Source organism: Gobius niger, assembly GCF_951799975.1.
Source record: "Gobius niger genome assembly, chromosome: 7".
Taxonomy (NCBI): Eukaryota; Metazoa; Chordata; class Actinopteri; order Gobiiformes; family Gobiidae; genus Gobius; species Gobius niger.
Window position 1 is genome coordinate 4,151,364 of NC_136858.1, and position 27,267 is coordinate 4,178,630.

The 27,267-nt window shown below is 43.0% G+C and overlaps 1 protein-coding gene across 1 annotated transcript; it reads right to left on the bottom strand.

Moving 5' to 3' along the window:
• Positions 1-925: 925 nt before the first annotated feature.
• On the bottom strand, positions 926-27,267 carry tph2 (tryptophan hydroxylase 2 (tryptophan 5-monooxygenase)). Its single transcript, XM_079560417.1, has 11 exons — positions 27,012-27,267; positions 15,240-15,374; positions 13,547-13,730; positions 13,240-13,340; positions 11,641-11,708; positions 11,376-11,572; positions 8,892-9,027; positions 6,607-6,733; positions 6,430-6,525; positions 6,183-6,316; positions 926-1,292 (listed from the first exon to the last, which is right to left on the bottom strand). The coding sequence occupies exons 1-11, from the start codon at positions 27,177-27,179 to the stop codon at positions 1,118-1,120; spliced, it is 1,521 nt and encodes a 506-aa protein (XP_079416543.1). The 5' UTR covers positions 27,180-27,267; the 3' UTR covers positions 926-1,117.

Here is a 27,267-nt window from a genome sequence, read left to right on the forward strand (position 1 = left end):
ATGTTGCAAGTACCAGCTGAAATAATCAATGAGACGAGCTGTGTGCTTTTATTTTGGCGTGCTGGATCGAAACAGGAAGTTACTTCTTGGACGGCGTGGTTATTATTTTGAAGTAATGCAGAGTCAATTATAGAACACTTTGCCCATGAACATTAGAATTGCTAAATCTGTTGTAATATATTATAAAAATCAGCATTTTCAGCTTTCACCGGTCTTAACCCGGTACCTGCCACCTTAGAGTTTGGGCAAGTGGACTTTTCTGCAATTATTCAAATCCAAATCTCTCCTGACCCCTGACCCTAAAACTAACCTTAACCTTAATCTAGGGAAAGAGGCTGATCTTTCCCTGTTATTGTTACTATTGTGTTACTAATGTGTTATTCAATGTCTTCTCTTTATTTATTATATAAATATGTTTGTTGTTACAGACTGTCTTTAGCCGCTATATGCCCCGCCCCCGATCACGGAGTTACAATTATGGTCTAGAACTGTGGTTCCAGAAGTCCTGGAGGTTTGAAAAATATACATTTTGAAAGGAAATGTACATGTATTTGCTATAATGTAGTACTTTTAACCAATATTTACCTACTGTGAGAGCTAGGGGTTGATCCACAATATTATTGGGGGGATTTTTGGATCATTAAAGGCATAGGCCACCGTTTTTACATACAGAGATTACATACTGAGATATGTTCTGTATTATAAGGTGTAATAACAGGCGTATATATAGTGCCCCTTTTAATCCGCTTAGAAAATCCACACGTTTAATTTTGTGTAACTAGACCTGGATCGTGTAAAGGCTCACATAACTGTATTTAAATAGGGAAACCGTGGAACAGCTTGGTAGCTTCTAACTTCAGCCCAGTTTGGGGCTATACCTGTGCTAGGAGAGGCTAAATGCTAACAACAGGTACGCATCAACACATCTCAGTATGTAAAAACGGTGGCCTGTTCCTTTAAGGGGCCACAACATCCTGGACTTTGGGAATGGCTGGTCTAGAACATATTCTGTTTGCAAATCGTAAATGACCATGAGTGAAAGGTGTAAAGTAGAGCGTTTGAAGGAGTTATGCCTGAGCGTCTGACCGGTGTCCTGCATGTCACTGAAGGTTGTTGGTTAGATTCCCATGTAGGTGTTCATCTTCCCGAGGGCGTCGCAGACCGTGGTGAGGTCGCTGCGCAGGTCCTGGACCACGTTCTCGATGCTGCGCGTGTCTTTGAGCAGGTCCACGCTCTGAGTGTAGGGGTTGTAGTAGACCGAGAACGGGCGCTTGATCGTCTTCGCAAACTCCCTGAGAATCAGACAGACGGACAGGAGAGGACGATTAGCAGCAGGGGAGGAGCAAAGCATGGAGGTAACTGGCTTTAAAGGGGACATATTATGTTCAATTCACTTTTTAGAGCTTTTTACCACGTGACAGTGCTGTTCTCTCATCAAAAAACATAACTCGAATTGTATTTCGACCCACTCGTGCATCTTTGAGTAATCATTGAACCTTCCCTACCTTAGCAGCAGCTCCCAAAAAGCTCCTCCTCAGACCCTACATATCCAGGAAATGCTTTCCTATTCAGGCTTACTCTGTTTTTTTGTTTTTTACTTGTAATCCCAAAGCTGAGCTAATAACTCAACTCTTTATTCGTGCCTACAATAAGTTGTTCTTATTGTTGATTTACATTATGTTTCCCTCTATGTGCTGTTATTTTAAAATATATCTGTGTTCTTCTATATATTTTTGTCTCATAAATCTGTAAATATCTTTAACAGCCAGTAAAGCACTTCTGGGCATGAAAAGTGAACTTTCCTCTCCATCTCTTGCTAAGCATAATCCTTTCATGGTAAAAACACAAGCCATATCTTCACATGGGCTGCACTCACTTCCTTTTTCCTTTTTTCTCTGTCTTTATAGAAACAATAGAGACAAGGTTACTACGTTAGTGTTTCAAAAAAAAGTTATCTTTAAAAAGATTATATCAGTGGAGCTCCTCTCCCCTCTATTAAGGTCATGCACTCCACCCGTCTCACCCGCAAAGCCGTCAGAATCACCAGGGACTTTTCACACCCATCACACAGTAGTGCCTTCAGGGAGGCGACTGCGGAATCTACGTGCCAGTTCCAGTCAACTGAAGAACAGCTTCATACATAAGGCCATCCCTGAACTCCCTCCCTCCCTTCACATGGTTTGACAAATAAAAAAGCTTGAATCTTGAATTTGACTCCATGCTGACCACCCCTACCACCGCTGGGTCACTAAAAGGTCAAGTACGCATCAATATCACCGTGTTTTACCACAGAAAAGGCAAACATTCCGTCCAAGACCTCCCTCTCTCCTGGTACAGCACAACTGCATTGTGGTTTCTGTGTTCCACATTGTTTTTCTGGATACTTTTGTACTTCTTTGGTTTGGTGGATTTGTTTACTTTGAGAGTCCAAAATGTTCCTGAAGATCCCTCTTCGAGGTCAGTAAAGCTGTATGGTGCTTCCAAGGGTCTGACTAAAGGAACCTTGAAAGTTATACCAGTAACAAGAAGACACAATGAACGTTGTTGAGCTTCTGAGTGTTCATGCTGTGCTGTGATTGGTTAAACACTGGTGTCACTCCCTCAGAGCCTGACAGAGGCTGATTAAGAAGCTTACCTTTACCTATTACATTTACAAGAGTCTCGATTAATAAGGACAGTGTGAAGACGTCTACCTGTATAGATCTCATATTTACGAATGTACCTGAGCTCTGTTCACAAGCTGTATCAATTGCTGTTGGTTGCAGTGATCATAACTTGATTGCTGTATCAGGAAGAACTAAAATGCCTAAATCAGGGGCTAGGATCATCCAAAGAAGATCTTTTCAAAGATTTAATCCTGATTTGTTTTTAACAGATGTTAACCAGTTGCAATGGACAGATGTTTGTGAACAGCAAGATGTAAATATTGCTTTAAACATGTTTATGGACAAATTAATGGAAGTGGTCAACAAGCATGCCCCACTCAGGAAAAGAACCATCAGGAGCAACAGTGCACCATGGGTGGACAGTGAACTAAGATCCTTAATGCTTCAGAGGGACCAGGCCAAGGCTGTTGCTCAAAAAACAGGAATTTATGCCGACCGGAATATTTACTGTAAGCTAAGAAACAAAGTGTCAAAACTGAACTATCGTAAAAAGAGAGATTACTTCAAACAGATAATCTGCGAAGCTGCCAGCGACAGTAAAAAACTGTGGAAGACCTTGAATGTTCTGATGTGTAAAAAGAAGAAGTCGACTCCTAGGTTTGTGGAATGTGAGGGGAGATTCATCACCAGGCCAGCAGATGTCGCCAACTATTTTAATAATTTCTTCACAAACAATGTAAATATTCTGAGGTCCCAGATGAACTCAATTGACAATTGTTGCAAAATAATCAACGATTTGATGCTTGGTAAAGCGTGCCACTTCAATCTGGAGACAGTGGATCACAAGACTGTTGAAGAGATGCTACACAGTCTCTCAGAGGACACGTCACCTGGCATTGATAACCTTGATGGAAAAATAATTAAAGTTGCTTCCAGTATGCTTATCAAACCAATTCATCACATTTTTAATCAATCGATCTCCAGCGGAACATTCCCAGACCTTTGGAAACAATCAAAAGTTATTCCCCTACCTAAAGAAGGAAACTCAGCATTCACTGGAGCAAATTGCAGACCAATCACTTTACTTCCTGTGCTCAGCAAAGTATTAGAAAGAATTGTTTTTAACCAAATTATGAAATATTTCAACAAAAATGAGCTCCTTACAAGAGCTCAGCATGCGTACAGACCGGGCCATTCTACAAACACTGCCCTAGCACATATGACAGACGAATGGTTAATGGCATTGGATGAAAAGAAATCAGTGGGAGCTGTATTACTGGACTTCACAGCAGCCTTTGATGTCATTGACCATTGTATTTTAATTGACAAACTCAAATCTTATGGTTTTTCTCAAACAGCTCTTAAATGGACAATGTCATACCTCTCCAATCGTGTGCAACAGGTGTTTTTTAATGGTAGTTTGTCAGATTCCAAAATGATATCATGCGGCCTACCTCAAGGGAGCTGTATGGGCCCACTGTTATTTTCTATATTCATAAATGACTTTCCATATACAGTTAATAAGGCCAGTATTATAATGTACGCTGATGACGCCACTCTGTTTTCCTCGTCACCCACAATATCTGAGCTGAACAGTACCTTACAGCATGAGCTCAACCTGGCAGTGAAGTGGGTCAAAACGAATAAATTGGTACTTAACACGTCTAAAACTAAATGTATTGTATTTAGCAAAAAGTGTGTTCAATCAGACACCAGTGCTCTTCATCTGTCACTAGGGGGAGCACTAGTGGAGCAGGTCTCAAAAGTAAAGCTGTTGGGTGTCAGACTTGATCAGTCATTGTCTTGGTCCGATCAAATTAATCATATTGTTGGTATGATGGGCAAAGGTATAGCTATGGCAAAGAAATGTTCTGCTTACTGCCCAACTCCTGTTCTGAAAACTGTTGTCCAAAGCATAGTATTGTCTCACCTACATTACTGCCCTATAGTGTGGTCCAATGCTACACAAAAGCATCTTCAGAGACTTCAAATTGCTCAGAACAGAGCAGCTCGAGTTGTGCTTCACTGTCCTTTCCGCACTAATGTCCGTGAGATGCACAAGAGACTGTCTTGGTTAACAGTTGAGGCCAAACTACAGGCCAGTCTCCTCATGTTCATGCACAAAGTTGTGATGGACAAACAGCCCAGTTTTTTGTTCAACAAACTCTTATTCAGCGGGTTTGGTCACAGATATGTGACTCGCCAAGTGACGACAAACTCTTTGGTTGTTCCCAGACCCAAAAGTAACTCAATGAAAAGAACTGTTCTGTACAGAGGAGCAAACGCCTGGAACGCGTTTCCTTTTAATATCAGAAATACTAAGAGTAAACCACACTTTAAGCTGAAGGTAAAAAGTCAATTAGCTCAGTACATGTGAGCATAGTCACCATGTGTTATATGTGTCCTATAAGGCTGCATGATTATATGAAATGTGTAACATTCATGTATTCTATTTTAATTGTTTTGTAATTTTATATTGTGTCAGGACCCCAGGAAGACTAGCAACCACTTTTGGGCGCTAATGGGGATCCTAATAAAGAATAAAGAATAAAGAATAAAGAATATTACCTGTTACCTAAATAGGTAATGGGCACGCATAAGTCCAGATCAAACTTCTACTATGCAGTGGAGAGGGTGACCAGCACTAAGCTCCTGGTTGTGCACATCACAGAGAAGCTCTCCTGGACCATGCACACTACATCACTGGTCAAGAAAAGTAATCAGCGTCTCTACTTTCTCCGCAAGTTGAGGAGAGCCGGAGTCCCAGCCTCCGTTATGTCCAACTTCTACAGAGGGACTATAGAGAGCATCCTGACCAGCTCCATCACTGTGAGGTTCTTCTACAGAGGGACTATAGAGAGCATCCTGACCAGCTCCATCACTGTGAGGTTCTTCTACAGAGGGACTATAGAGAGCATCCTGACCAGCTCCATCACTGTGTGGTTCTTCTACAGAGGGACTATAGAGAGCATCCTGACCAGCTCCATCACTGTGAGGTTCTTCTACAGAGGGACTATAGAGAGCATCCTGACCAGCTCCATCACTGTGAGGTTCTTCTACAGAGGGACGAAAGAGAGCATCCTGACCAGCTCCATCACTGTGAGGTTCTTCTACAGAGGGACGATAGAGAGCATCCTGACCAGATCCATCACTGTGTGGTTCTTCTACAGAGGGACTATAGAGAGCATCCTGACCAGCTCCATCACTGTGTGGTTCTTCTACAGAGGGACTATAGAGAGCATCCTGACCAGCTCCATCACTGTGAGGTTCTTCTACAGAGGGACGAAAGAGAGCATCCTGACCAGCTCCATCACTGTGAGGTTCTTCTACAGAGGGACGATAGAGAGCATCCTGACCAGATCCATCACTGTGTGGTTCTTCTACAGAGGGACTATAGAGAGCATCCTGACCAGCTCCATCACTGTGAGGTTCTTCTACAGAGGGATGATAGAGAGCATCCTGACCAGCTCCATCACTGTGTGGTTCTTGTACAGAGGGACTATATAGGGACTGGGAAACTCTGAGCAGGATCTTATAAAAGCGTAAGAGCAGCAGCAGGAGCAGTTGTAGTTTTACCTCATCTTCTCCTTGGCCTCCTCGAAGCTTTCGGACACAAAGTAAACGTCCTGAAATGCGGTGATGATGCACTCCTGGAAACACGTGGTCTTAGGGTCAAAGGTCTTCACGCACGCCTTCTCTGACAGGGCATGCTGGGAAAAAAAACATGACACAGGATCAGACGCAATCTCACATTACCTCGTAAAGTGAGATTGCTGAGAATCTGCTGAGATAATCTGAATAAATAACACAGAGTTAATTCTACCCGTAATTCTCCGATTGACGACAGCAGACCGGCGCCGTAGGCTCGCAGCTGTCCGTCCTGTTTGCACAATCCGAACTCGATGGTGAAGAAGTAGCACTGAAATCACACAGAAGTACGTTACATTCACCTCTGACCTTTGACTTTTCTCCTCGGATTATTGACAAATCAAATACCCACAGTGGCGAGTTTCTGCACGTCCTCGTCTGAAGCTCCCAGCGAGGCCAGACCGATCTCCTGAGAAAACTGAGCGAACTTGGGGTCGGCGAGGAGCGGGACGTGACCCAGCAGCTCGTGACAAGTGTCTCTGGAAGAACAAATGATTTAGACTTGTGTCCGGAATGAGGGGGATTGGACGGAGCAGAAGATGCAGAGGAATATAACTGCTTATCTACAGGAATGACATAGTTCATAATATTTCTATGACTTTTGCATTTTCTTTTACATTTTTGATTATTATGGAGGAACCACACAACACCACTTTGGCACAGCGGCAGACTGGGACTGAAAAACAGCCCTGGACTCTGACCAGCCAGGCCCAAATTTGCATAAATACGTACTTCTAAAAATCCATATTAACCTCTTACCCACAACCTTAACATTTTTTCCAGTTCGGCTTTACCCAAATGGAAAAGCTTCTTGACTGGATAGCCTCATTTGAAAGCTAAGACCTCGCGTTTTTGTCACTTTTTTGTTGTGTTTTTGTCATGTTTTTTGTTTTTCATTGCTGTGTTGTTGGGTTTTAATCTCTTTTTTGTCATTTAATTGTTGCTTTTCTGGCACATTTTTGTTCCGTTTTCATCCTTGTTTCATCCGTATTTTGATGCTTTTCTTTTAAGCACTTAGATTTGGATAAAGCTTGGTTAAATCGGGGGGTGAGAGGTTAAGGAGAAAATTGAGAGGCCAGACCAGCGGCCCGAGAGCCAGTGGCCCTTCTGTGCTCTTCCAGAATGGACATATGGCCAGTCCGCCCCTGCTTTGGCACGTTCGCTGCATTGACGCCCATGGGCGTCGGACTGGGGGGGTAAAGGGTACTGAGTACCCAGGGCCCAGAGCAGGGTAGGGGCCCTCATAAGTGCTGCAAAAAGCGTTCTGTATTGTACTTTCTAAGTTTCCTCATAATTGATACTATAAGAATTGGACACAACCGGGCTAAAAAACAATGGTTGCTACACAGAATTTTGCACAACAAATAATGATGGATAATATCTCAGGGCCCTGACACCCCTTTAAAAATGTGCCAAATGGTTCAGCCCACACACCGGTGTTCAGCACTGTGCGCTTCAACTCAGCAGTGACTTGATGAGGTGGACTCGTAATGTAATGACACAGAGCTATGAGGAAAGACAGATCTTAGTCTGGCCTCGCTCTAATGTGCTTTTATGTAACACTAGCCTGTTATAGCGGACCTTAGAGGAAACTTTCTTGTCATAAATGACACTTAAACATGAGGTGAGGTGAGTCCTGCCTCTGCCTGCGCTGAGAAGTGGATGGTGCAGGTCCAGAGCCAGAGACAGAGCTCCTTCTCTCCTCGTTTTAACCTCTAAAGTTTCTCTTTCCTCGTATTTATTGTAATTGAGCCATCAGGCCAATACAGTGACAAAAGCCAAAGCTCGCGCACGCTATTTTCGCCAAATTAATTATGCTAATTAGCCGCGTGCATTTGGAGACACGTATTATAAATGTGCCGCTTTGGAGACGAGTCAGTCTGGTTCTAGTGAAAGGTGGAGCTCGTGCCATTTAGTCTATTCCAGTGTAACATTATAGAACAAGAATTTACTGACAATACACTTAAAAGTAGGCTTCAAATATGTGAGAGACTAAATCAGGCTGAAGCCCTTGATTTTTTTGTTCAGGCCTGTGGGCCACAGAGACATCATATAGTATCATTATTTTTTTGTAAATTAGTATTTTAATGCCTATTTTAAAGTCATAAATGTGTTATTCTCAGCACAAATATCCCATGTCCCTGGTGCAGTCCTCCTGTTTAATGTGGTCTGGGGGGGGGGGGGGGGAGGGCACCAACATAGTTTGTACCCAGGGCCCAGAATTTGGTGCTACGCCCCTGTAGATGCCCATAAGATTTGCTTGAACAGCTTCAACCCAAATATGGCCTTGTTACTCAGGGGCTGCATCATAAATACCAGAATTGCCCTGATTAGCATACGAAAGTATTTTTGCTTTATTTTGAACTCAACACTACTCCTACGTAATAAATGTGAGTTTGTTATATTGACAGGATCCTCGTGGCAAGGGGTACTAGGGAGACAAAAACAGAGGAACCACTGGGGTAAGAGGGTTTTTTACATGATGAAAGGACATAACATACAATATTACCACAATAAAGGCTCTCTTTGTGATTTGCGATGAATATAATGATAGATTCAGTGATGATTCATTGTCTGTCCCCAGTGGAGATAATGTTTCGAGCAGCTTAGCCTGGTTGATGTGAACACGGGACTCACGGCTCTGGGGTGTAGAGCGGGTCGGTGCTGTGCCGTATGTACTGGGTGCAGTTAAACACGCGAAAGGCCAAACCCGCCAGGAAGTCCCGCGGAGAGAGGTATCCCGCCACAGGCCGGACTGTGAAGCCCGAGCGCTCTGCAAAGACAAAGGTTTGACATGACGTTAAAAACACCGCAGATAAAGCACAAGGTTCAAAAGAGCTGCCCCCTACTGGCCACGTTACTTTTGAGCTGGGCCTTCAACTTGTAGCTCTCCATTCCTAACAAGCTCGATGAGAAAAATAATGGGTCTGATAATATATGGTTAAAGCATTACTCCATTGGTTTGTCATGTCTAATGCCTTAATTTGAACCCAATTAATTCCATGGAAGTACCATGGAGGACAGTGGTCAGTCCGAAACTCCACATATTTTTCAGAGGGTCCTTTTCACACCTTCAGGGAGCCTAAGGGGGCCGACCAGCTCTCTCCCCATGACTCTGGCCCAAAACATGACTCCGCCCCCTCCTTACTGACGTCACAGCCTTGTTGGGACATGGCCATTCACCAACCATCCCCTACTCCAGGGGTGGCCAACCAGTCAGAGACCAAGAGCCGAAATTTTCAACCTTGATCCTGTGAAGAGCCACAAAGGCACCGACCATTAGCGAGATTCCGGGGCGGTAGTTTATTGTGATTAAATAGAATGTGACCGTTTTATTTAATCACAATAAACTATAACTTTATGCCTTTTTCTTTCTTTTTTTTAAATAATTGTGTTAGATTGAATGGTTTTACTCCTCAACAAGATTGAAATACATGTATATTAAATGACATTTTGTGCTTTCTGCTCTGACTGAGACAGAATTAGATTATTATTATTATCTTATTTTTTTTAATGCTGGGGTGTGTATGTATGTGGGGCCTTGCCCACTGAGCCCCCTTCTCTGATTCGCCCCTGGCCTGTGCGCTCAGTGCCTGCAGCTTCGTCCTGACTGGACTGTGCAGAGAACGCACTCTAGGCTGCACAAAGTTCATGAACTTTAACCAGGAGCCTCTGGAGGATCTGAGAGTCTGTTTTAAGTTGCATCTGTTACAGTTACAGTCACATGTGAAAGAAAAGTCATGACTTTGCGTATTTCCGCGTTACGATGTCGCGCTTCGCATCATACGCTTCAAAAGAGCTCCGCTTTTTTCCATTTCCTAATTTTGATCTTTTTCTGTGAATATGTGGCCAAATTACATCAAATAAAGAGCAGCTGATCAGAAATCTGAAAAGCACAGAAGCTGATCCTAGTGCCACGATCTGCCTGCCTGTTGTTTAACCTAAATCCCGCTTTGAGTGAGGCTGCACGGGCTCCTTTTACACGCCGCCTCGAAAAGGAGAGAGATACAGACTCTCATTCATGTAGAGATGGAAACAGGGTCTGTAGGACTATGGTTGGATTTTTGGTCAAAGACTGTTACAGTTTATGGGAAATATTTACCAATTATTTTGCAAAGAGCCGCATTGTATTAAACATCTCCAATCATGCAAAGAGCCGCACTCTGATTGGCCAAGAGCCGCATGCGGCTCGAGAGCCGCGGGTTGGCCACCCCTGCCCTACTCCATTGATTTGACCATCCAGGGTTACACGGCCTCATCAGTGAACAAGACTGTTTGAAAATGAGTCTTCATGTATTTCTGAGCCACTGCAGCCGTTTCTGTTCATCAGCTTCAATGAACAGTTTAGGGGAGGCCGGATGGAAGGTTTATGCACAACTGCAGCCTCTGGAGGGTCCTATGCCCAGATGTTCTGAAGACTCCAGAGGCACCAGCAGCTTCAAATACCTGTTTGCTGCTTTGTAGCTGCTGTTCTCTTAATCTGGTGTATTTGTCTGGCAGAAACCGTCCATATTGTGCTTTTATCTCTTATCAGTATGATGATTATACTTAATCTTTCGTGAAATATCAAAGGTTTTCATACCTAGACCAAGGCATTCAACTATTTCACGCTTTTCATCAGCAGAGAGATCCTTTTTCTTTCCCATATTGCTTGAAAATGATGATCTGCTTAATAAAGTGGAACATCCTTTTTCAGTAGTTTTTCCCTTAACTGGGCTTAACCTAAAAACTAAGCATCCCAGGTCTCTGAGATTGAAGTCAGTGATTCAAAGGGCACAAAACCATCCATGAGTTTCATTTTTTTTACCTTTATGGGACTGAAATACAGTTTTCATAATAATTTAGTACGCGGTCGACATGTTTAATTTAGTGTAATTATGCTTGGATTGTTTAATTTTTATTTAAATAGGGAAAACGTGGAAGAGCTTGGAGCTATAGGAATATGCAGGGAGAGGCTAAATGCTAACAAGCTCAATGAGAAAAATAATGGGTCTGAATATATTCAAGCATTACTCCATTGGTTTGTATGTATGTTTGTTGTATGTATAGAGAGCAGTTAAAAGCAATTAAGCCCCAAATTCTGTACACAGGGAGGGCATCTGGCACAAAGGAACACTGCACCTCTGAGGAAGGTGGACACGTCCTCCAGCTGGGGGACGTTGTCCTCTCTGTAGCCGCAGAGCTTGTTGAGGAGAGGCCAGTTTTTGAGGTACTCTCTGCAGGCGTGTGTCGGGTACAGCTTGGTCAGCTCTCGGAAAACCACGCCCCACGTCCGGGTCTCCTCCGCCGTGTACTCGATGCGCGGGATCGGCTGGCCACTGCGAGAGGAAACAACTGTCAGGACTAAAGCATTAACTTGTCCTGTCATAATAGTCAAGATACTTACTACTTGTAATTCATGGCGACTTCCACAAAGTATTTCCTCCTCTGACGATAAACATTGTCTTTGAAGCCCTGAAATACAGAAAAACATCTCAGTAGGTCTAAAATAGAATGAAAGAAGTTCAGGATCAACCCAGAGCCCAGAGCTACAACTGCAACTAAAGATTCAGTGGGAAGATGGTCGGCATCTGTAAGTTCTGTAAAATGTTTGTGCTTTTATTGTTTTTGAGTCGAAATTCCGCTCCCATGGCGGGTCGCGGGCCACATATAGTAGAGAAAATTTTGTAGCTTCATTAATACACTTGTACACTTACACTTGTATTGCACTTTACAAGCCTGTGTCACAAGTTCCGCAAAGTACTACATTGTAGTCACTGTCCATTTACTCCACACTCGTTGGTGGTAAGCTGTTATTGAAGCCACAGCCGTCCTGGGGCAGACTCTCCATTTATCATGGGGCGACAGTGGCACAGATGGTAGAGAGGGTCGTCTCATGATCGGAAGGTCGGGGGTTCGAATCCCACCTCCTGAAAGTGCACATTGTCGTTGTGTCCTTGGGCAAGACACTTCACCCACATTGCCCCCAGTGTCTGCGTACATTGGTGTATGAATGAGAGTATGAATGGGTGAGTGGATCCTTGCTGTAAAGCGCTTTGAGTGCCTAATGTAGGTGGAAAAGCGCTATATAAGTTGAGACCATTTACCATTTTTATATAATGTGGTGTTCAAATCCTGAGCTCTTATTATGTCAGTGGCCTCTGCTGGACACGTGTGGAACTCTTTCCTTTTTTTTACATTTAAGGCGAGAATGAGGTTGGCTATTCTTTAAAGAGGGGGTATTATGCTTTTTTCAATCACATAGCACCAGTCTATATCACACTACAATGATGACCATACCTTCTGTTGGTCTGTAAATGCAGTAAATTAGAATAACTGCCTTGTATAAAATGTCTCTCTCAAAATGGCTGTAGCGAATGTCTTGAAATAGGCCTCTGTCTCTTTAAGAACCTCTGACCCTTTCCGACACGCCCCCTCCACACGCTGTCTGTGGCATCAGTGGGGAGGGGGTTCTGCTGAGGAGAAGTGGTTGGTTACTCGGCTGGTGACGAAAGCTCGGAGGCGTCTCCAGGAGGTGGGGGCGTTACTAGGAGGACTCAGGCAAAGCTATCCCTAAAATGGCTGCCATCAGAGTTTTTACAGATTACTCAAAAATATGTGAATGTGCCAAGGCAACACTTCAGGCATGTTTTTAATGAGGGAATGACATAATAACATGATCTAAAGCTTGAGTGAGTGAAGCAGCTATCAGAACTCTATCAGAACTCTGTCAAAACTCTATCAGAACTCTTGGGAGCATTTCTTGCATATTCCAAGGCTTCAATTTCTGGATATTTGGGAGCCGAGCCAGAACGCATTGAAGAGCTTCCATTACTTTCTACAACCTGCAAATGCTTGACGTCACCTACAAGCCCCGCCTCCCCCGCTCGCTGAATGATTGAAATTCAACCGATGTAACGCGGCCACTGAGATCAGACCCAGACGTACATGTAGGGAAATGATTGGAGTTTAAGGATGGCTAAGGACTAGTGAACCACAGACTCACCGGATGATCGGCGTCCAGCTCAGATCCGTACATCAGGACTCTGTGAGAACATTGGTCCAACTCTGCGATCTTCATGGGGAACCAGGGAACATCCTCTCCATCTGGCAGACAAACAACTTTAGACAAGTGTCCACCTGGATCTAACCAAATGTCCTGATCTGGGGTTTCCTGCAGTTGATCAGGTCTAGAGGTGCAACAATGAGCCCAAAGAATGAGATCAGCTGAACATCCTGACGTGTGAACAAGTTTGTGATTAAAACAATAAGAAAGCTGTGTGTTGCAGTAGAAGTTATGGCATTCGTCGTACCAGCCTCGGACGACCAGGCGTTGATGGGAGTGTTGTACGAGATGATGTTCACGTGGTCCTTCAGCTGCTGGAGGAGCTCGTTAAACTCTTTCTTGGAGCAGCTGCAGTCGGCGAAAATCTCCACTTCGTTCAGCACTCGCTTGGAAACGCGAGACTCGATGTGGTTCAGATTCACCCTCCGCTCCTGAAAGAGACACATAACGATCACTATCTTTCTCTGTGTTGGTTTGGAAACACAACGGTTTATTCACAGCAACTCTTGGCACTTTGGAGGTACTTAATGCCATTTTAATCAATATTATTAATGCCACAATGACACAAAAAGAGTTGCATCCATTCCAGTAAACAAATAATGATGGATATTTTGGATTTTTGAAAACAAATTGGACACAATAGGAAGCTTTTGAGTACAAATTTGTGTAAAACTGAAACAAAATTAACAAAATCTTCAGCAAAACTGCCAACTGAATATGTTTTCAGTAAGATTTTGATATAAAACAGTCGATATATGTCACTATTTCCTCGGAAATATACATTTTGCAATGATGTTTAAGGCCTTAATTTGAACCCAATTCATTCCATGGAAATACCATAGAAGAGAGTGGTCAGTCAGAGTCATTTTCACATCTTCAGGGATCCTAAAGGGGCCGACGAGTTCTCTCCCCATGATTCTGGCCCAAAACATGACTCCGCCCCCTCCTTACTGACGTCACAGCCTTGTTGGGACATGGTGGCCATTCACCAACCATCCACTCCTCCATCCATCTGACCATCCAGGGTCACAAGGCCTCATCAGTGAACTTGTTATTGTTATGTATTTCTGAGCCAATGCAGCCCTTTCTGTTCATCAGCTTCAATTATCAGTTTAGGGGAGGCGGATAGAAGGTTTATGCACAACTGCAGCCTCTGGAGGGTCCAGCAGCTTCAAATATCTGTCTGCTGCTTTGTAGCATCTGTTCTCTTAATCTGATGTTTGTCTGGCAGAAACCGTCCTCATTGTGCCTTTATCTGCACAAACCCGTGTGTGCTCTGAATCATCCACAAATCTCTTAACAGTATGATGATTACACTTAATCTTTCGTGAAATATTGAAGGTTTTCATACCTAGACCAAGGCATTCAACTATTTCACGCTTTTCATCAGCAGAGAGATCCTTTTTCTTTCCCATATTGCTTGAAAATGATGATCTGCTTAATAAAGTGGAACATCCTTTTTCAGTAGTTTTTCCTTTAACTGGGCTTAACCTGAAAACGAATCATCCCAGGTCTCTGAGATTGAAGTCAGTGATTTAAAGAACCCTGAGACACAATACCATCCATGAGTTTCATTTTTTTTACCTTTATGGGACTGAAATACAGTTTTCATAATAATTTGGTACGCGGTGTACAACATAGTGCCCCTTTTTATCCGCTTAGAAAATCCCATGTTTAATTTAGTGTAATTATGCTTGGATCGTTTAACTTTTCACATAACTATATTTAAATAGGGAAAACATGGAAGAGCTTGGAGCTATAGGAATATGCAGGGAGAGGCTAAATGCTAACAACATCTTTCGTCTGCCTGCGTGACTGAGCGCACACACAAAGACCAGACAGTTACGCATCAACTCATCTAAGCTCAGATAAGAACTCAGTATGGAAAAACGATGGCCTGTTCCTTTAAGCCTTTTCCGATGGAGCAGCTTGGTTTTTACCTGGAAGATGCGCAGCGCTCGGACCAGGCCCCCGACCTCGTTCTTCAGGGAGAAAACCACCGCGGTGCGCCCCGAGTCCGAGTCGCTCTCCTTCTCCTGCTTCTCATTGATGGGGCAGAACGACGGCCGCCGGGACTGAAGCCACAGGACACAGGAGGTCACTCAACAACAGGTAATAATAGAAACAGCAATGATACCACCAGAATGAGAAGAGCATATAGCCCCATTTCAACAGGACCAGACCGGAGCGGACCGGAGCAGTTTGAGCTCTTCATCCATGGGGTCTGGAGTGGTTTGCAAACTAGACCGGTTTGGGGGAAAGGGGAGGGGGGCTTGTTTATTGTTTATTGTTAAGGAACCCCATTAGCTACCACCGTAGTGGTTGCTAGTCTTCCTGGGGTCCAGGATTAAAAAGCATTTACAATAAAATAACATGCATTAAAAACCAACAAGGCAAAACAGTAATACAGGACAAGATATAATTACTGAAACAATACCAAAGATTTTAGTGTATTTTTGAAAACATGTAAATTGGATGAATCTCTCAAATTCACAGGCAGCTTATTCCACAATTGCGACGATCTACATTCAACAGTTTTTAGCAGCAGACTTGTTCTAGGTCGATTTATTGCCACGTCGTCACTGCGAGCACGCCGTATAGAATAAGAGTGTGTCTGCTTCACATATTTAGTGTTTTCAAATAGTGCAACAGGTTTGCCAGTCAAAATGATTTTCTTTAGAAATAATAATAAATTATCCATCCATCCATCCATTTTCTTCCGCTTTATCCGGGGCCGGGTCGCGGGGGCAGCAGTCTCAGCAGAGATGCCCAAACTTCCCGATCCACACACACCTCCTCCAGCTGTTCTGGGGGGACCCCGAGGCGACACCAGGCCAGCTCGGAGACATAGTCCCACCACCGTGTCCTGGGTCTTCCACGAGGCCTTGTCCCACTAGGACATGCCTGGAACACCTCCCGCGGGAGGCGACCAGGAGGCATCCGGAACAGATGCCCGAGCCACCTCAGCTGGCTCCTTTCGACGTGAAGGAGCAGCGACTCTACTCCGAGCTCCTCCCGGGTAGCTGAGCTCCTCACCCGATCTCGGAGGGTGCGCCCAGCCACCCTGCGAAGGAAACTCATTTCGGCCGCTTGTATTCGCGATCTTGGAACGTAGATCGATCGGTAAATCGAGAGCTTTGCCCTCCGACTCAGCTCCCTCTTCACCACGACAGACCGATACAGCGACCGCATCACTGCTGACGCCGCACCGATCCGTCTGTCGATCTCACGCTCCATCCGTCCCTCACTCGTGAACAAGATCCCGAGATACTTGAACTCCTCCACTTGAGGCAAGGACTCCCCACCGACCTGAAGAGGGGAAGCCACCTTTTTCCGGTGGAGAACCATGGCCTCGGATTTGGAGGTGCTGATTCTCATCCCGGCCGCTACACACTCGGCTGCAAACCGCCCCAGAGCGTGCTGGAATAATAAATTATAATGGAATATATTTTGGAGCAACGGCCAGTTTAAGGTAGAATGCATTTAGTGAACACTAGTGGAGTATGGACACCTGATAACCAGGCGGGCGGCTCTGTTCTGAACCACCTGGAGCCTTGCTATGTCAGTTTTATTTGCAGAGGACCATACGGAGCAATATTCCAGATGTGAGAACACAAAAGACTGAACTACTAGTTTTTTAATAGCTGGAGTTATGTAATATGAGCACCTTCTGACCACAGCTACAGCTTTACCCATTTTACCGATCACATGATCCACGTGAGGCGACCATGATAGATGGTGATCCACTGTGACTCCCAGAGGTTTCATCTGTAGCACTTGTTCCAACATGGAGCTCTCAGTTCTCAGTATTAGCTGAGTATTACTATTAGTTTGTGTTTACTCCCAATAAGCATACATCTAGTTTTGGAGACGTTGTTTTTGACCCATTGAAGAACGGCTCCCAACTCCTTTTCCAGTACCTTTGATATTTCATTTACATTAGGATTGGAATAATACATAGTAGAGTCGTCAGCGTACATAACAACTGACGACTTGTCCAATACATACGTTAAATCATTTGTGTAAACTGAGAAAAGGAGGGGGCCCAGGCAACTGCCCTGGGGCAGGCCACAGTGGATCCCAGAGCTTTTGGATAGCCACCACTGTGATTGGTCAGGCCAATAGTCAGCTTGCATATTCAAAGTTTCTTTCTCTTCACAAGGCTCTGTCATGACTGGTTCACAAAAAATATAGGCATTTTGTGCCATCTCTACTCACAGCCTATGTCTGATTTTGATGTGAAAACATTCAATTAAATTATAGATTGTCCCTCATATTTATGACAGTATCTACTGCTCAAGTTTTAAAACTTCATTTGCACAGTTTTCCCATACAGTGTTTCTTATTGCCCAAATGAGAGGAGCGAGGCCTCGTATCTCCCTCTTTTATTTTTGAATTCACTGTCGAACTAAAAATAATAGGTTTACTCGTTTTGGGCACTTTTGTGATTTTTCTTTTTTCTCAATAACTGTTTCTCTGGAGCTTGAAAACTGTTCAAACACTAAAGCCTCTGTCCCTCCTAATGGCCACATGTAGCAGATACAAAGGTGTTTTGATTCAGGACTAAAGCTCAGTGATATCCGGCTGTGGTGGTTGCCAGATGCATATGAATTACCTTGGCCCCTCCCATAACCACCCAGACCACTTTACACTAAAGACACTTGAAACACAAACCTGCGGGCGCTGCCCCTCCCTAAATGAACCGTTCTGAAGTGAACTGAACTGGTCTAGTGCTGTCGAAATGGGGCTTAATATACAGGGAGTACTATAACCTTTAACCCAACGGGAAGTAAAAAGTATTTGATGAAAAATGCAAACAAATACTGAGATTAAAACAAATTAATAATAATGCACAGACTGATATCACCAAACTACAAATAATGTACATTTAAAAAAGCACACTGTGGTTCAGATTGTAGAGTCTTATTGGAAGGTTGGTGGTATACAATACTTTTCTTGACTAAAGTGAGACTAAAACTAAACTTAAAGTTGTTTTTGACTGTAAAACTAAAACTGTAAAACTATGACTAAGATGCCCAAATATTTCCGTCAACTTAAACATACAGAAAAAATGAAAACCATGACAGGTTGAAAGAGCCTCAAATCATCTACATTTATTTATACTGTGGTGGCCGATCCATCTCATGCTCCCTGAACCCCATGAATCCTGGGATTGTCATCAGGGAAGAAGAAATCCATGGAATAACCTGGTCATTCAGGATGTTCAGGTCGTGAGCTGATCTCACTCTTTGGGCTCATAGTGTTGTTAAATCCTTATGGACACTTTCTTTTTTGTGGTCAGGCAGTGTCTTAAAGGGGCTAGATGCAAGTTAGCCATTTTATGCTCACTACTGCCACCTCAGGTCTTATGCGTAACTGCAGCTTCTATATTAAGCTCGTGCATGACGGCACTTCGGCCCCGAATTAACACCTTTTTCAGTGACAGTGCAGGATTCTGAGCTCATTCTACACATTAGGACATGGCTGGAACATGTAGGGGGAGGAAAATACTTAGTTTTAACATTTTTAAACTCTGTATAGCTCTTTAAGCTAAATTGGCAGCTAACTTTACCTTTTACATCGACAAAATATGCTGCTCTTTGTGTCCTTGATATGCAACAGTTCTCGAGATGGAGGCGAGTCAGCACATTGGAAAGAGTAGACAAAAAACACTCTGAACTTCGTGCCTGCTTTTCGTTTCAATATGAAACCGCGAGGTCTGTTCACGTCACTTGAACTCTGACCCTGGTTGTGATGTTACTGTTGTAGGAAACATAATGGAGGACGAGGCTGCGGTGGAAACACTCGGTAAATGTTTGACTGGAGCAAATAGAAGTTAATAAAAACAGCGGCCGTGCTGACAGCTCTAATGCGGCGTGTGTGTCTGTGTGCTCAGGTGCTGCACGTACCACCCACGACACATCAGGGGCGGGACTTACCTCTTACTCTTACAGCCTATAGGCCAGAGGAACGCGTTTTTGTCACATTTTTAAAGCATTTTTTATGTGCGTTCATCACGAGCCTGTCACTTTATAGTTGCATTTTTCTCACCCTTTGATCACTTTTTGATTGAGTTAATGTTGCTTTTCTGGCATGTTTTTTATGCTTTTTTTGTTGCTTTTTAGTAGTGTTTTTGTGGCTTTTTCCATCACTCTTTTGTTGTGTTTTTAAAATTGCAAGACAAATTTACCCACGGGTACAAATAAATGAACCTAACCTTGTCACTTTGTTGTCGCGTTTTCATCCTCGCAATTTTGATGTTTTTTTTTTTTTTCAAGAAGCTTTTAGATTTGGGTAAACTCGGGAAAATGTGCTCGATTCAAGTGGGGGTTAAGAGATTAACTAAAGCCGTATGTGTGGGCTCTTCTTCTGAGAGACATCACTTCACCGTGATTGGTCGAATCCGCCTGTCATTCACTGACTTAAAGGGATATTTCAGGATTTTTGACATAGGGCCTCATTTCCTAGTAATCCAGATTGTTGCTGATTTCTGAAGATATTTTTTTCTGTAATTCATGCAGTTCTTATATTTGAAGAGTTTCGTGGCGCTAGGCTAGTGCATTTCTATGGTATCAGCTAGCCTGCATTAAAAACAGTGTGACCCGCTCCACAGAGCACCTGAGGCAAATCACTTATAGCACCAGACTAACCATATAAATTTCAGTGTCCATAGAATAATTTTTGGAATATAACTGACCTTACATCACATGAATGATCGCATTTTGAGGGACTATTTTCTAGCAGATCACTCCGCCGCTGCGTAGCTTATACAACCACGAAGCTGATGCTGCTCAAATATAAGTAATTTTAAATACAAAATGGATAAAATTACTCTATGGACACAGACATTTATATGGTTAGTCTGGGGTTATAAGTGATTTGCCTCAGGTGCTCTGTGGAGCGGGTCAGTTTTTAATACAGGCTAGCTGATACCATAGAAATGCGCTAGCCTTGCACTAGCCTAGCGCCACGAAACTCTTCAAACATAAGAACTGCATGAATTACAAAAAAAAATATCTCCAGAAATCAGCAACACTCTGGATAACTAGGAAATGAGGCCCTATGTCAAAAATCCTGAAATATCCCTTTAAGGCTGAAAAATAGGACCAGTGGGTGGGAAATGTATTTGTGTCCAACATGCATCCAATTCACTTCTATTTACTGCACATTTTGCCAACACAAACCCTCCAAAGTGCTGGGAAGAGTGGCTTAAAAAGGGCACTAACCTAGATGCAAGTTAGCCATTTTATACTCACTACTGCCACCTCAGGTCTTACGTGTAACTGCGGCTTCTATATTAAGCTTGTGCATGACGGCACTTCAGACCCGAAGCAACACCTTTCTTAGTGACAGTGCAGGATTTTAGAGGCAGTTGTGGTGAACAGGTCTAAGCTCATTCTACACATTAGGACACAGCTGGAACATGTAGGAGGAAAATACTTAATTTTAACATTTTTAAACTGTATAGTCCCTCTAAGAGAAAGGGGGGAACAATACATTTAAAAAAATACAGACCCTCTGGCAAGACACAGAAACACAAACTATACACTATATACACAGACTATGTACACAAAAGCAGCACGGCATTTACATACAGCACAGGATAAAGACGTGTACAGAGACAATTGAACACAAACAATGGAACAATGACAGTGGAAAAGAACCAAATTCATACGTATTGCACATCCTCCCATTACAGAGCCTCTTTTAAAGGACAATTAATGAGTAAAAAAAAAGCAACATGCTACGACACCTGCAGTGGCGCTTATGGCCTCAAAGGCATGAGTTACTTAGTTCTGCTTTAAGGTTTGCAGGGAATAGCAGTAGTAGCAGACTGCTCGGTGTCATGTGTGGAAAGAAGAGACACACGGTAGATATTGTCATCAAGATGTATTTTCCAAATAGTCAATGACAAACAATGGTCTAAACTGGCAGTAACACATAAGGAAAGTGCAACACAGTTTTACACAAACAGTGCCAAGCGAATGAATCACAGTAATTAATTATAGCCATAAAATAGTTTTTCTCTTACCACATGTCCATACCACATTGAGGGGACATTTAAGGGCAGCTCAGGTTTAGGGCATACACTAGAGCAGGGGTGGCCAACTAGTCAGAGACCAAGAGCCGAAATTTTCAACCTTGATCCTGTGAAGAGCCACAAAGGCACCGACCATTAGCGAGATCCCGGGGCGGTACTTTATTGTGATTAAATAGAATGTGACCGTTTTATTTAATCACAATAAACTATAACTTTATTCCTGGCCTCTTTCTTTTTTTTTTTAAATAATTGTGTTAGATTGAATGGTTTTACTCCTCACCAAGATTGAAATACATGTATATTAACTGAAATTTTGTGCTTTCTGCTCTAACTGAGACAGAATTTTTATTTTTTTATTTTTTTATTTAATGCTGGGGTGTGTTTGTATGTGGGGCCCTGCCCACTGAGCCCCCTTCTCTGATCCGCCCCTGGCCTGTGCGCTCAGTGCCTGCAGCTTGGTCCTGACTGGACTGTGCAGAGAACGCACTCTAGGCTGCACAAAGTTCATAAACTTTAACCAGGAGCCTCTGGAGGACGTCTGAGAGTCTGTTTTAAGTTGCATCTGTTACAGTTACTGTCACATGTGAAAGAAAAGTCATGACTTTGCTTATTTCCGCGTTACGATGTTGCGCTTCGCATCATACGCTTCAAAAGAGCTCCGCTTTTTTCCATTTCCTAATTTTGATCTTTTTCTGTGAATATGAAGCCAAATTACATCAAATAAAGAGTAGGCTGATCAGAAACCTGAAAAGCACAGAAGCTGATCCCAGCGCTTTGAGTGAGGCTGCACGGGCACCTTTTACACGCCGCCTCGAAAAGGAGAGAGATACAGACTCTCATTCATGTGTAGAGATGGAAACAGGGTCTGTAGAACTATGGTTGGATTTTTGGTCAAAGACTGTTACAGTTTATGGGAAATATTTACCAATTATTTTGCAAAGAGCTGCATTGTATTAAACATATCCAATCATGCAAAGAGCCGCACTCTGATTGGCCAAGAGCCGCATGCGGCTCGAGAGCCGCGTGTAGGCCACCCCTGCACCAGAGCAAGCAACACTGCCACAGCAAAAGGTACATTTACCAACTCATTGAGTACACAATGTGCACATTTTGTCATGTTTACAACCCTAAACATAAAGATTTTATTTTGATTTTTTTACTGAACGTTCACACACAAGTAACAGACAACTGTGAAGTGAAAGCAAAATGATACATGATTCTGTTATTTTAAAAAAAATAGAAAACTGAAAAGTGGGGCTTGCATAAGCATTCATACAGCATGAATGAATACTTTGTGGAACCCCCTTTTACTGCAATAACAGCACAAGTCTTTTGGGTCTGACTCTACAAGGTTTGCACATGTAGAGACTGACATTTTAGCCCATTCCTCTTTACAAAACAACTCAAGCTCTGTCAGATTAGAAGGAGAGCGTTTGTGAACAGCAGTTTTCACATTATTCCACAGATTTTCAATAGGATTTAGGTCAGGACTTTGACTGGGCCATTCTATCACATTAATATGTTTTTATTAAACCATTCCATTGTAGATTTAGCTTTGTGTTTAGGGTCATTGTCCTGCTGAAGGTGAATCTCCGCCCCAACCTCAGTTCTCTTGCTGACTCAGCAGGTTTTCCTCCAAAATGTCTCTGTTTTTGGCTCCATCCATCTTCACAACTATTCTTACAGTCTCCCCAGTCCCCGCTGAGGAAAAGCAGCCCCACAGCATGATGTTCCCCCCCGTATATTTGACACTGGGGATGGTGCACTCAGGACCATGAGCAGTGTCAGATTTGCTCCATACATAACGTTTTGCATCTGGGCCAATATGTTCAATTTTTGTCTCATCTGACCAAAGCTCCTTCTTCCACATGGAGCTGTGTCCTCCATATGACTTCAGCAAACTTCAAACAGGATTTCTTATGGCCTCCTTTCAATGATGGCTTTCTTCTTCCACTCGTCCATGAAGGCCAGATTTGTGTAGATACGACTTATAGTTGTCCCATGTACAGATTCCCCCAGCTCAGCGGCAGGACTTCACAGCTCCTCCAGAGTTATCTTGGGGCACTTGGTTGTATTTCTTGCCAGTGCTCTCCTTGTTCAGTTTGTTAGTTTAGATGAACGACCACGTCTTGGTGAGTTCTCAGTGGTGCTTTACTCTTTCCATTTCTGAATGATGGATTGAACAGTGCTCCGGGAGATGTTTAAATCTTGGGAAATCTTTGTGTAACTTAACACTGCTTTAAACTTCTCCACAGCTTTATCCCTGACCTCTCTGGTGAGCTCCTTGACCTTCATAATGTTGTTCAGTGACCAATACACTCCGACCACAGCTCTGAGGCCCTCACAGAACAGCTGAAATTATACTGAGAGTAGATTACACACAGGTGGCCTCTATTTAATGGTTAGGCCAAGGTGTGAACATTCTGGAGTCATGAGGAATGTTGTAAAGGCAATTTAATGCACTCAGAAAATGCTGTATGAATACTTATGCACGCCTTACTTTTCACTTTTCTTTTTTTTTTTAAACAGAATCATGTATCATTTTGCTTTCACTTCACAGTTGTCTGTTACTTATGTGTGGGGACGTTCAGTAAAAAAATCAAAATAAAATATTTATGTTTAGGGTTGTAAACATGACAAAATGTGCAAATGTTCAAGGTGTATGAATACTTACGAGAGGCACTGTATAAAACAGCTTCTTCATTATTTCTGTCTTAAGAAAGAAAATAAAAAACAAAGGCCCCCTGAGCGTCTGAACAGATGTCGTGTTTCCAGTGAAAGTTGTGAAGAAGGAGCTCTTTCTAACCTACTCTGGACACGCCTGTTCTTTTTTCTTACCTAACGACAATGTCACGGAGAAAAACGTGTTTGGATACGAGAGGACAGACTTTATTCATCCTTCCTAAAGAAGAAGCCACTCGCCAGAAGTTGGAATTTCTCTCCGGGATTCGGCGACTATCACCAAAATAGTGTTTTTCTGTGACTGTCTCTGATGGATGTTTGGTGAATCTTCACCAGAATCAAAGTGGATTAACTTGTATAACCAACACGAGTCCCATAATGTAAACACCTGATGGAGCGGCCAGGACAGAGCGGTGAGTCAATCAAAACACGTGTTAGCGTGTGTGTTAGCGTGTGTGTTAGCGTGTGTGTTAGCGTGTGTGTTATCCATTTATGAAGCTGTGTTGCAGATGTGAACTCCTTATAACTGTATTGTGAAATGACTTTACTTATTGTTGTGGTATTTTATTTCTACTACAGTAAAGTTGTATGAGCGGAGAGAGGGGGCGGAGTTAACTGAATCGAAGTGTCGTGTCTTCAGAAAATACTTATATAGTGGTAGTGGTACAATATGTATAAATGCCTTTACTTTACTTCGGGATGACTAAACAGATACAGACCCTTTAAATTGCCGCTTCACTGAAATAAAATGCAACTCATGTTATCCTTCTAAATAAGTCACATTTTCAAAAGCAATAAAACCTGTCATATGCACTTTAAGTCTGGTAACATTTTTAAAAATAAACTATCATCTGGACCAAATATCGCTGGAAATGATGGACTACTGCAATTTCTTCATAGTATTTTGTTTGCATTTAGATGATTACTGTGGATTTCTGCTTACCTTTTCCATGCGCCTGCCAAAGGACGGTCTTCTTCCCATGTTTCCTTGTGAAGTATCGCGAGAGTGATACTTCACTTCACATTGCGTCTTCTCACGCAATCTTCGCTTTGCTTTTCCCGCCACATCAACGTGATTGTTTCACTTTATGGCAACATGAATAAATCTAATAAATTGAATGGTAGGGTCTCCCATGGCAAAGGTGACGGGTCAGACACAAAACGGTTCAGAAGCCCATTATGAGAGACCAACAGGCCCGGTTAGAACCATGAGGCTGTCCTTCTGTGGACCCACCACCTGCAGGAGGAGCCATAGGGGCTGGTGCAATGTGATTTTGGGCAGCTCCAACAGCTGCCCCCACGACCCGGCAACGGAAAAGTGGAAGAAAATTGATGGATGGATGGTTTTTCATCACTTTCTGTCAAATTTTTGTTGCATTTTTGTTGCTTTTCATCACTTTTTTGCCACCTGTTTTGTTGCTTTTTCATCACTTTTTTGCCACCTGTTTTATTACATTTTTTTGTTGCTTTTTCATCACTTTTTTGCCACCTGTTTTGTTGCTTTTTCATCACTTTTTTGCCACCTGTTTTGCTGCTTTTTCATCACTTTTTTGCCACCTGTTTTGTTGCTTTTTCATCACTTTTTTGCCACCTGTTTTGCTGCTTTTTCATCACTTTTTTGCTACCTGTTTTGTTGCTTTTTCATCACTTTTTTGCCACCTGTTTTGCTGCTTTTCCATCACTTTTTTGCCACCTGTTTTGTTGCTTTTTCATCACTTTTTTGCCACCTGTTTGTTGCTTTTTCATCACTTTTTTGCCACCTGTTTTGCTGCTTTTTCATCACATTTTTGCCACCTGTTTTGTTGCTTTTTTGACTGCGTTTTCATCGCTTCTTTTCGCCTGTTTTGTTGCGTTTTGTCGCTCTTTTCATGCTTTTTTTACTGTGTTTTCATCCTCATTTATGTCTCGTTTTATGTCGCCTGCTTTGTTGCTTTTTTATCACTTGTTCTGCTGAGTTTTGTTGCTTTTTCATCACTTTTATACGCGTTTTTTCGCTCTTTTGATGCTTTTTTTTGGCCGCGTTTTCATCCCCATTTATGTCTCGTTTTTGTCTCCACTTGAAGCTTTTTTCAAGAAGCTTTCAGATGTGGGAAAAGCTGAACCGGAGAAAACGCTTGGTTAAGGCAGGGTTAAGAGGCTAAAGTTGCGTTAAAGAGGCTAAAGTTGCGTTAAAGAGGTTAAAGTTGCGTTCAAGAGGCTAAAGTTGCGTTAAAGAGGGTAAAGTTGCGTTAAAGAGGCTAAAGTTGTGTTAAAGAGGCTAAAGTTGTGTTAAAGAGGCTAAAGTTGCGTTATAGAGGCTAAAGTTGCGTTCAAGAGGCTTAAGTTGCGTTCAAGAGGCTACAGTTGCATTAAAGAGGTTAAAGTTGCGTTTAAGAGGTTAAAGTTGCGTTCAAGAGGCTAAAGTTGCATTAAAGAGGCTAAAGTTGCATTAAAGAGGCTAAAGTTGCATTAAAGCGGCTAAAGTTGCGTTCAAGAGGCTAAAGTTGCGTTAAAGAGGCTAAAGTTGCGTTCAAGGGGTTAAAGTAGCGTTAAAGAGGCTAAAGTTGCGTTCAAGGGGTTAAAGTTGCGTTCAAGAGGTTAAAGTTGCGTTCAAGAGGTTAAAGTTGCATTAAAGAGGCTTAAGTTGCGTTCAAGAGGCTAAAGTTGCATTAAAGAGGTTAAAGTTGCGTTCAAGAGGCTAAAGTTGCGTTAAAGAGGCTAAAGTTGCGTTAGAGACTAAAGTTGCGTTCAAGAGGTTAAAGTTGCGTTCAAGAGGTTAAAGTTGCATTAAAGAGGCTAAAGTTGCGTTAAAGAGGCTAAAGTTGCGTTCAAGAGGTTAAAGTTGCATTAAAGAGGCTAAAGTTGCGTTAAAGAGGCTAAAGTTGCGTTCAAGAGGCTAAAGTTGCGTTAAAGAGGCTAAAGTTGCGTTTTGCTTGAGTAAATATTTTGGTTGCCCGTCCCACCTCTGGCCCCAGACAAAGCCCCTGCCAATCGAAGTGTCAACACTCACCATCTGCCCGCCCGTGTGCTTCTGCTGCGGCTGGTTCTGCTGCTGGAACATGGCCGAGTCCAGGGACATGCCGCGCTTCGACCAGTATTTGGAGGAGAACAGCATCATGGCCGGCTGCATCTTGGGCACCGGCTCCGGGGGCTCCTTCCTCACGTGGGACGAGGCCATGGGGTACCAGTGGGTGTAGGTGTACCAGGGCTCCAGGGCTGGACCGCAGAGGTGGGACACACGGCAGACGGAGAATCAACAGGGCAAA

Bases quoted from the DNA above. Each gene is read 5' to 3' on its own strand.
- tph2 (XM_079560417.1), bottom strand. From the start codon at position 27,179: ATGGCCTCGTCCCACGTGAGGAAGGAGCCCCCGGAGCCGGTGCCCAAG. The intron at 13,341-13,546 runs GTACGACGAATG...TTTGTCTGCCAG, and splicing joins CGCCTGGTCGTCCGAGGCTG to ATGGAGAGGATGTTCCCTGG. The intron at 6,526-6,606 runs GTGGGTATTTGA...GTGTGATTTCAG, and splicing joins ACGTGCAGAAACTCGCCACT to TGCTACTTCTTCACCATCGA.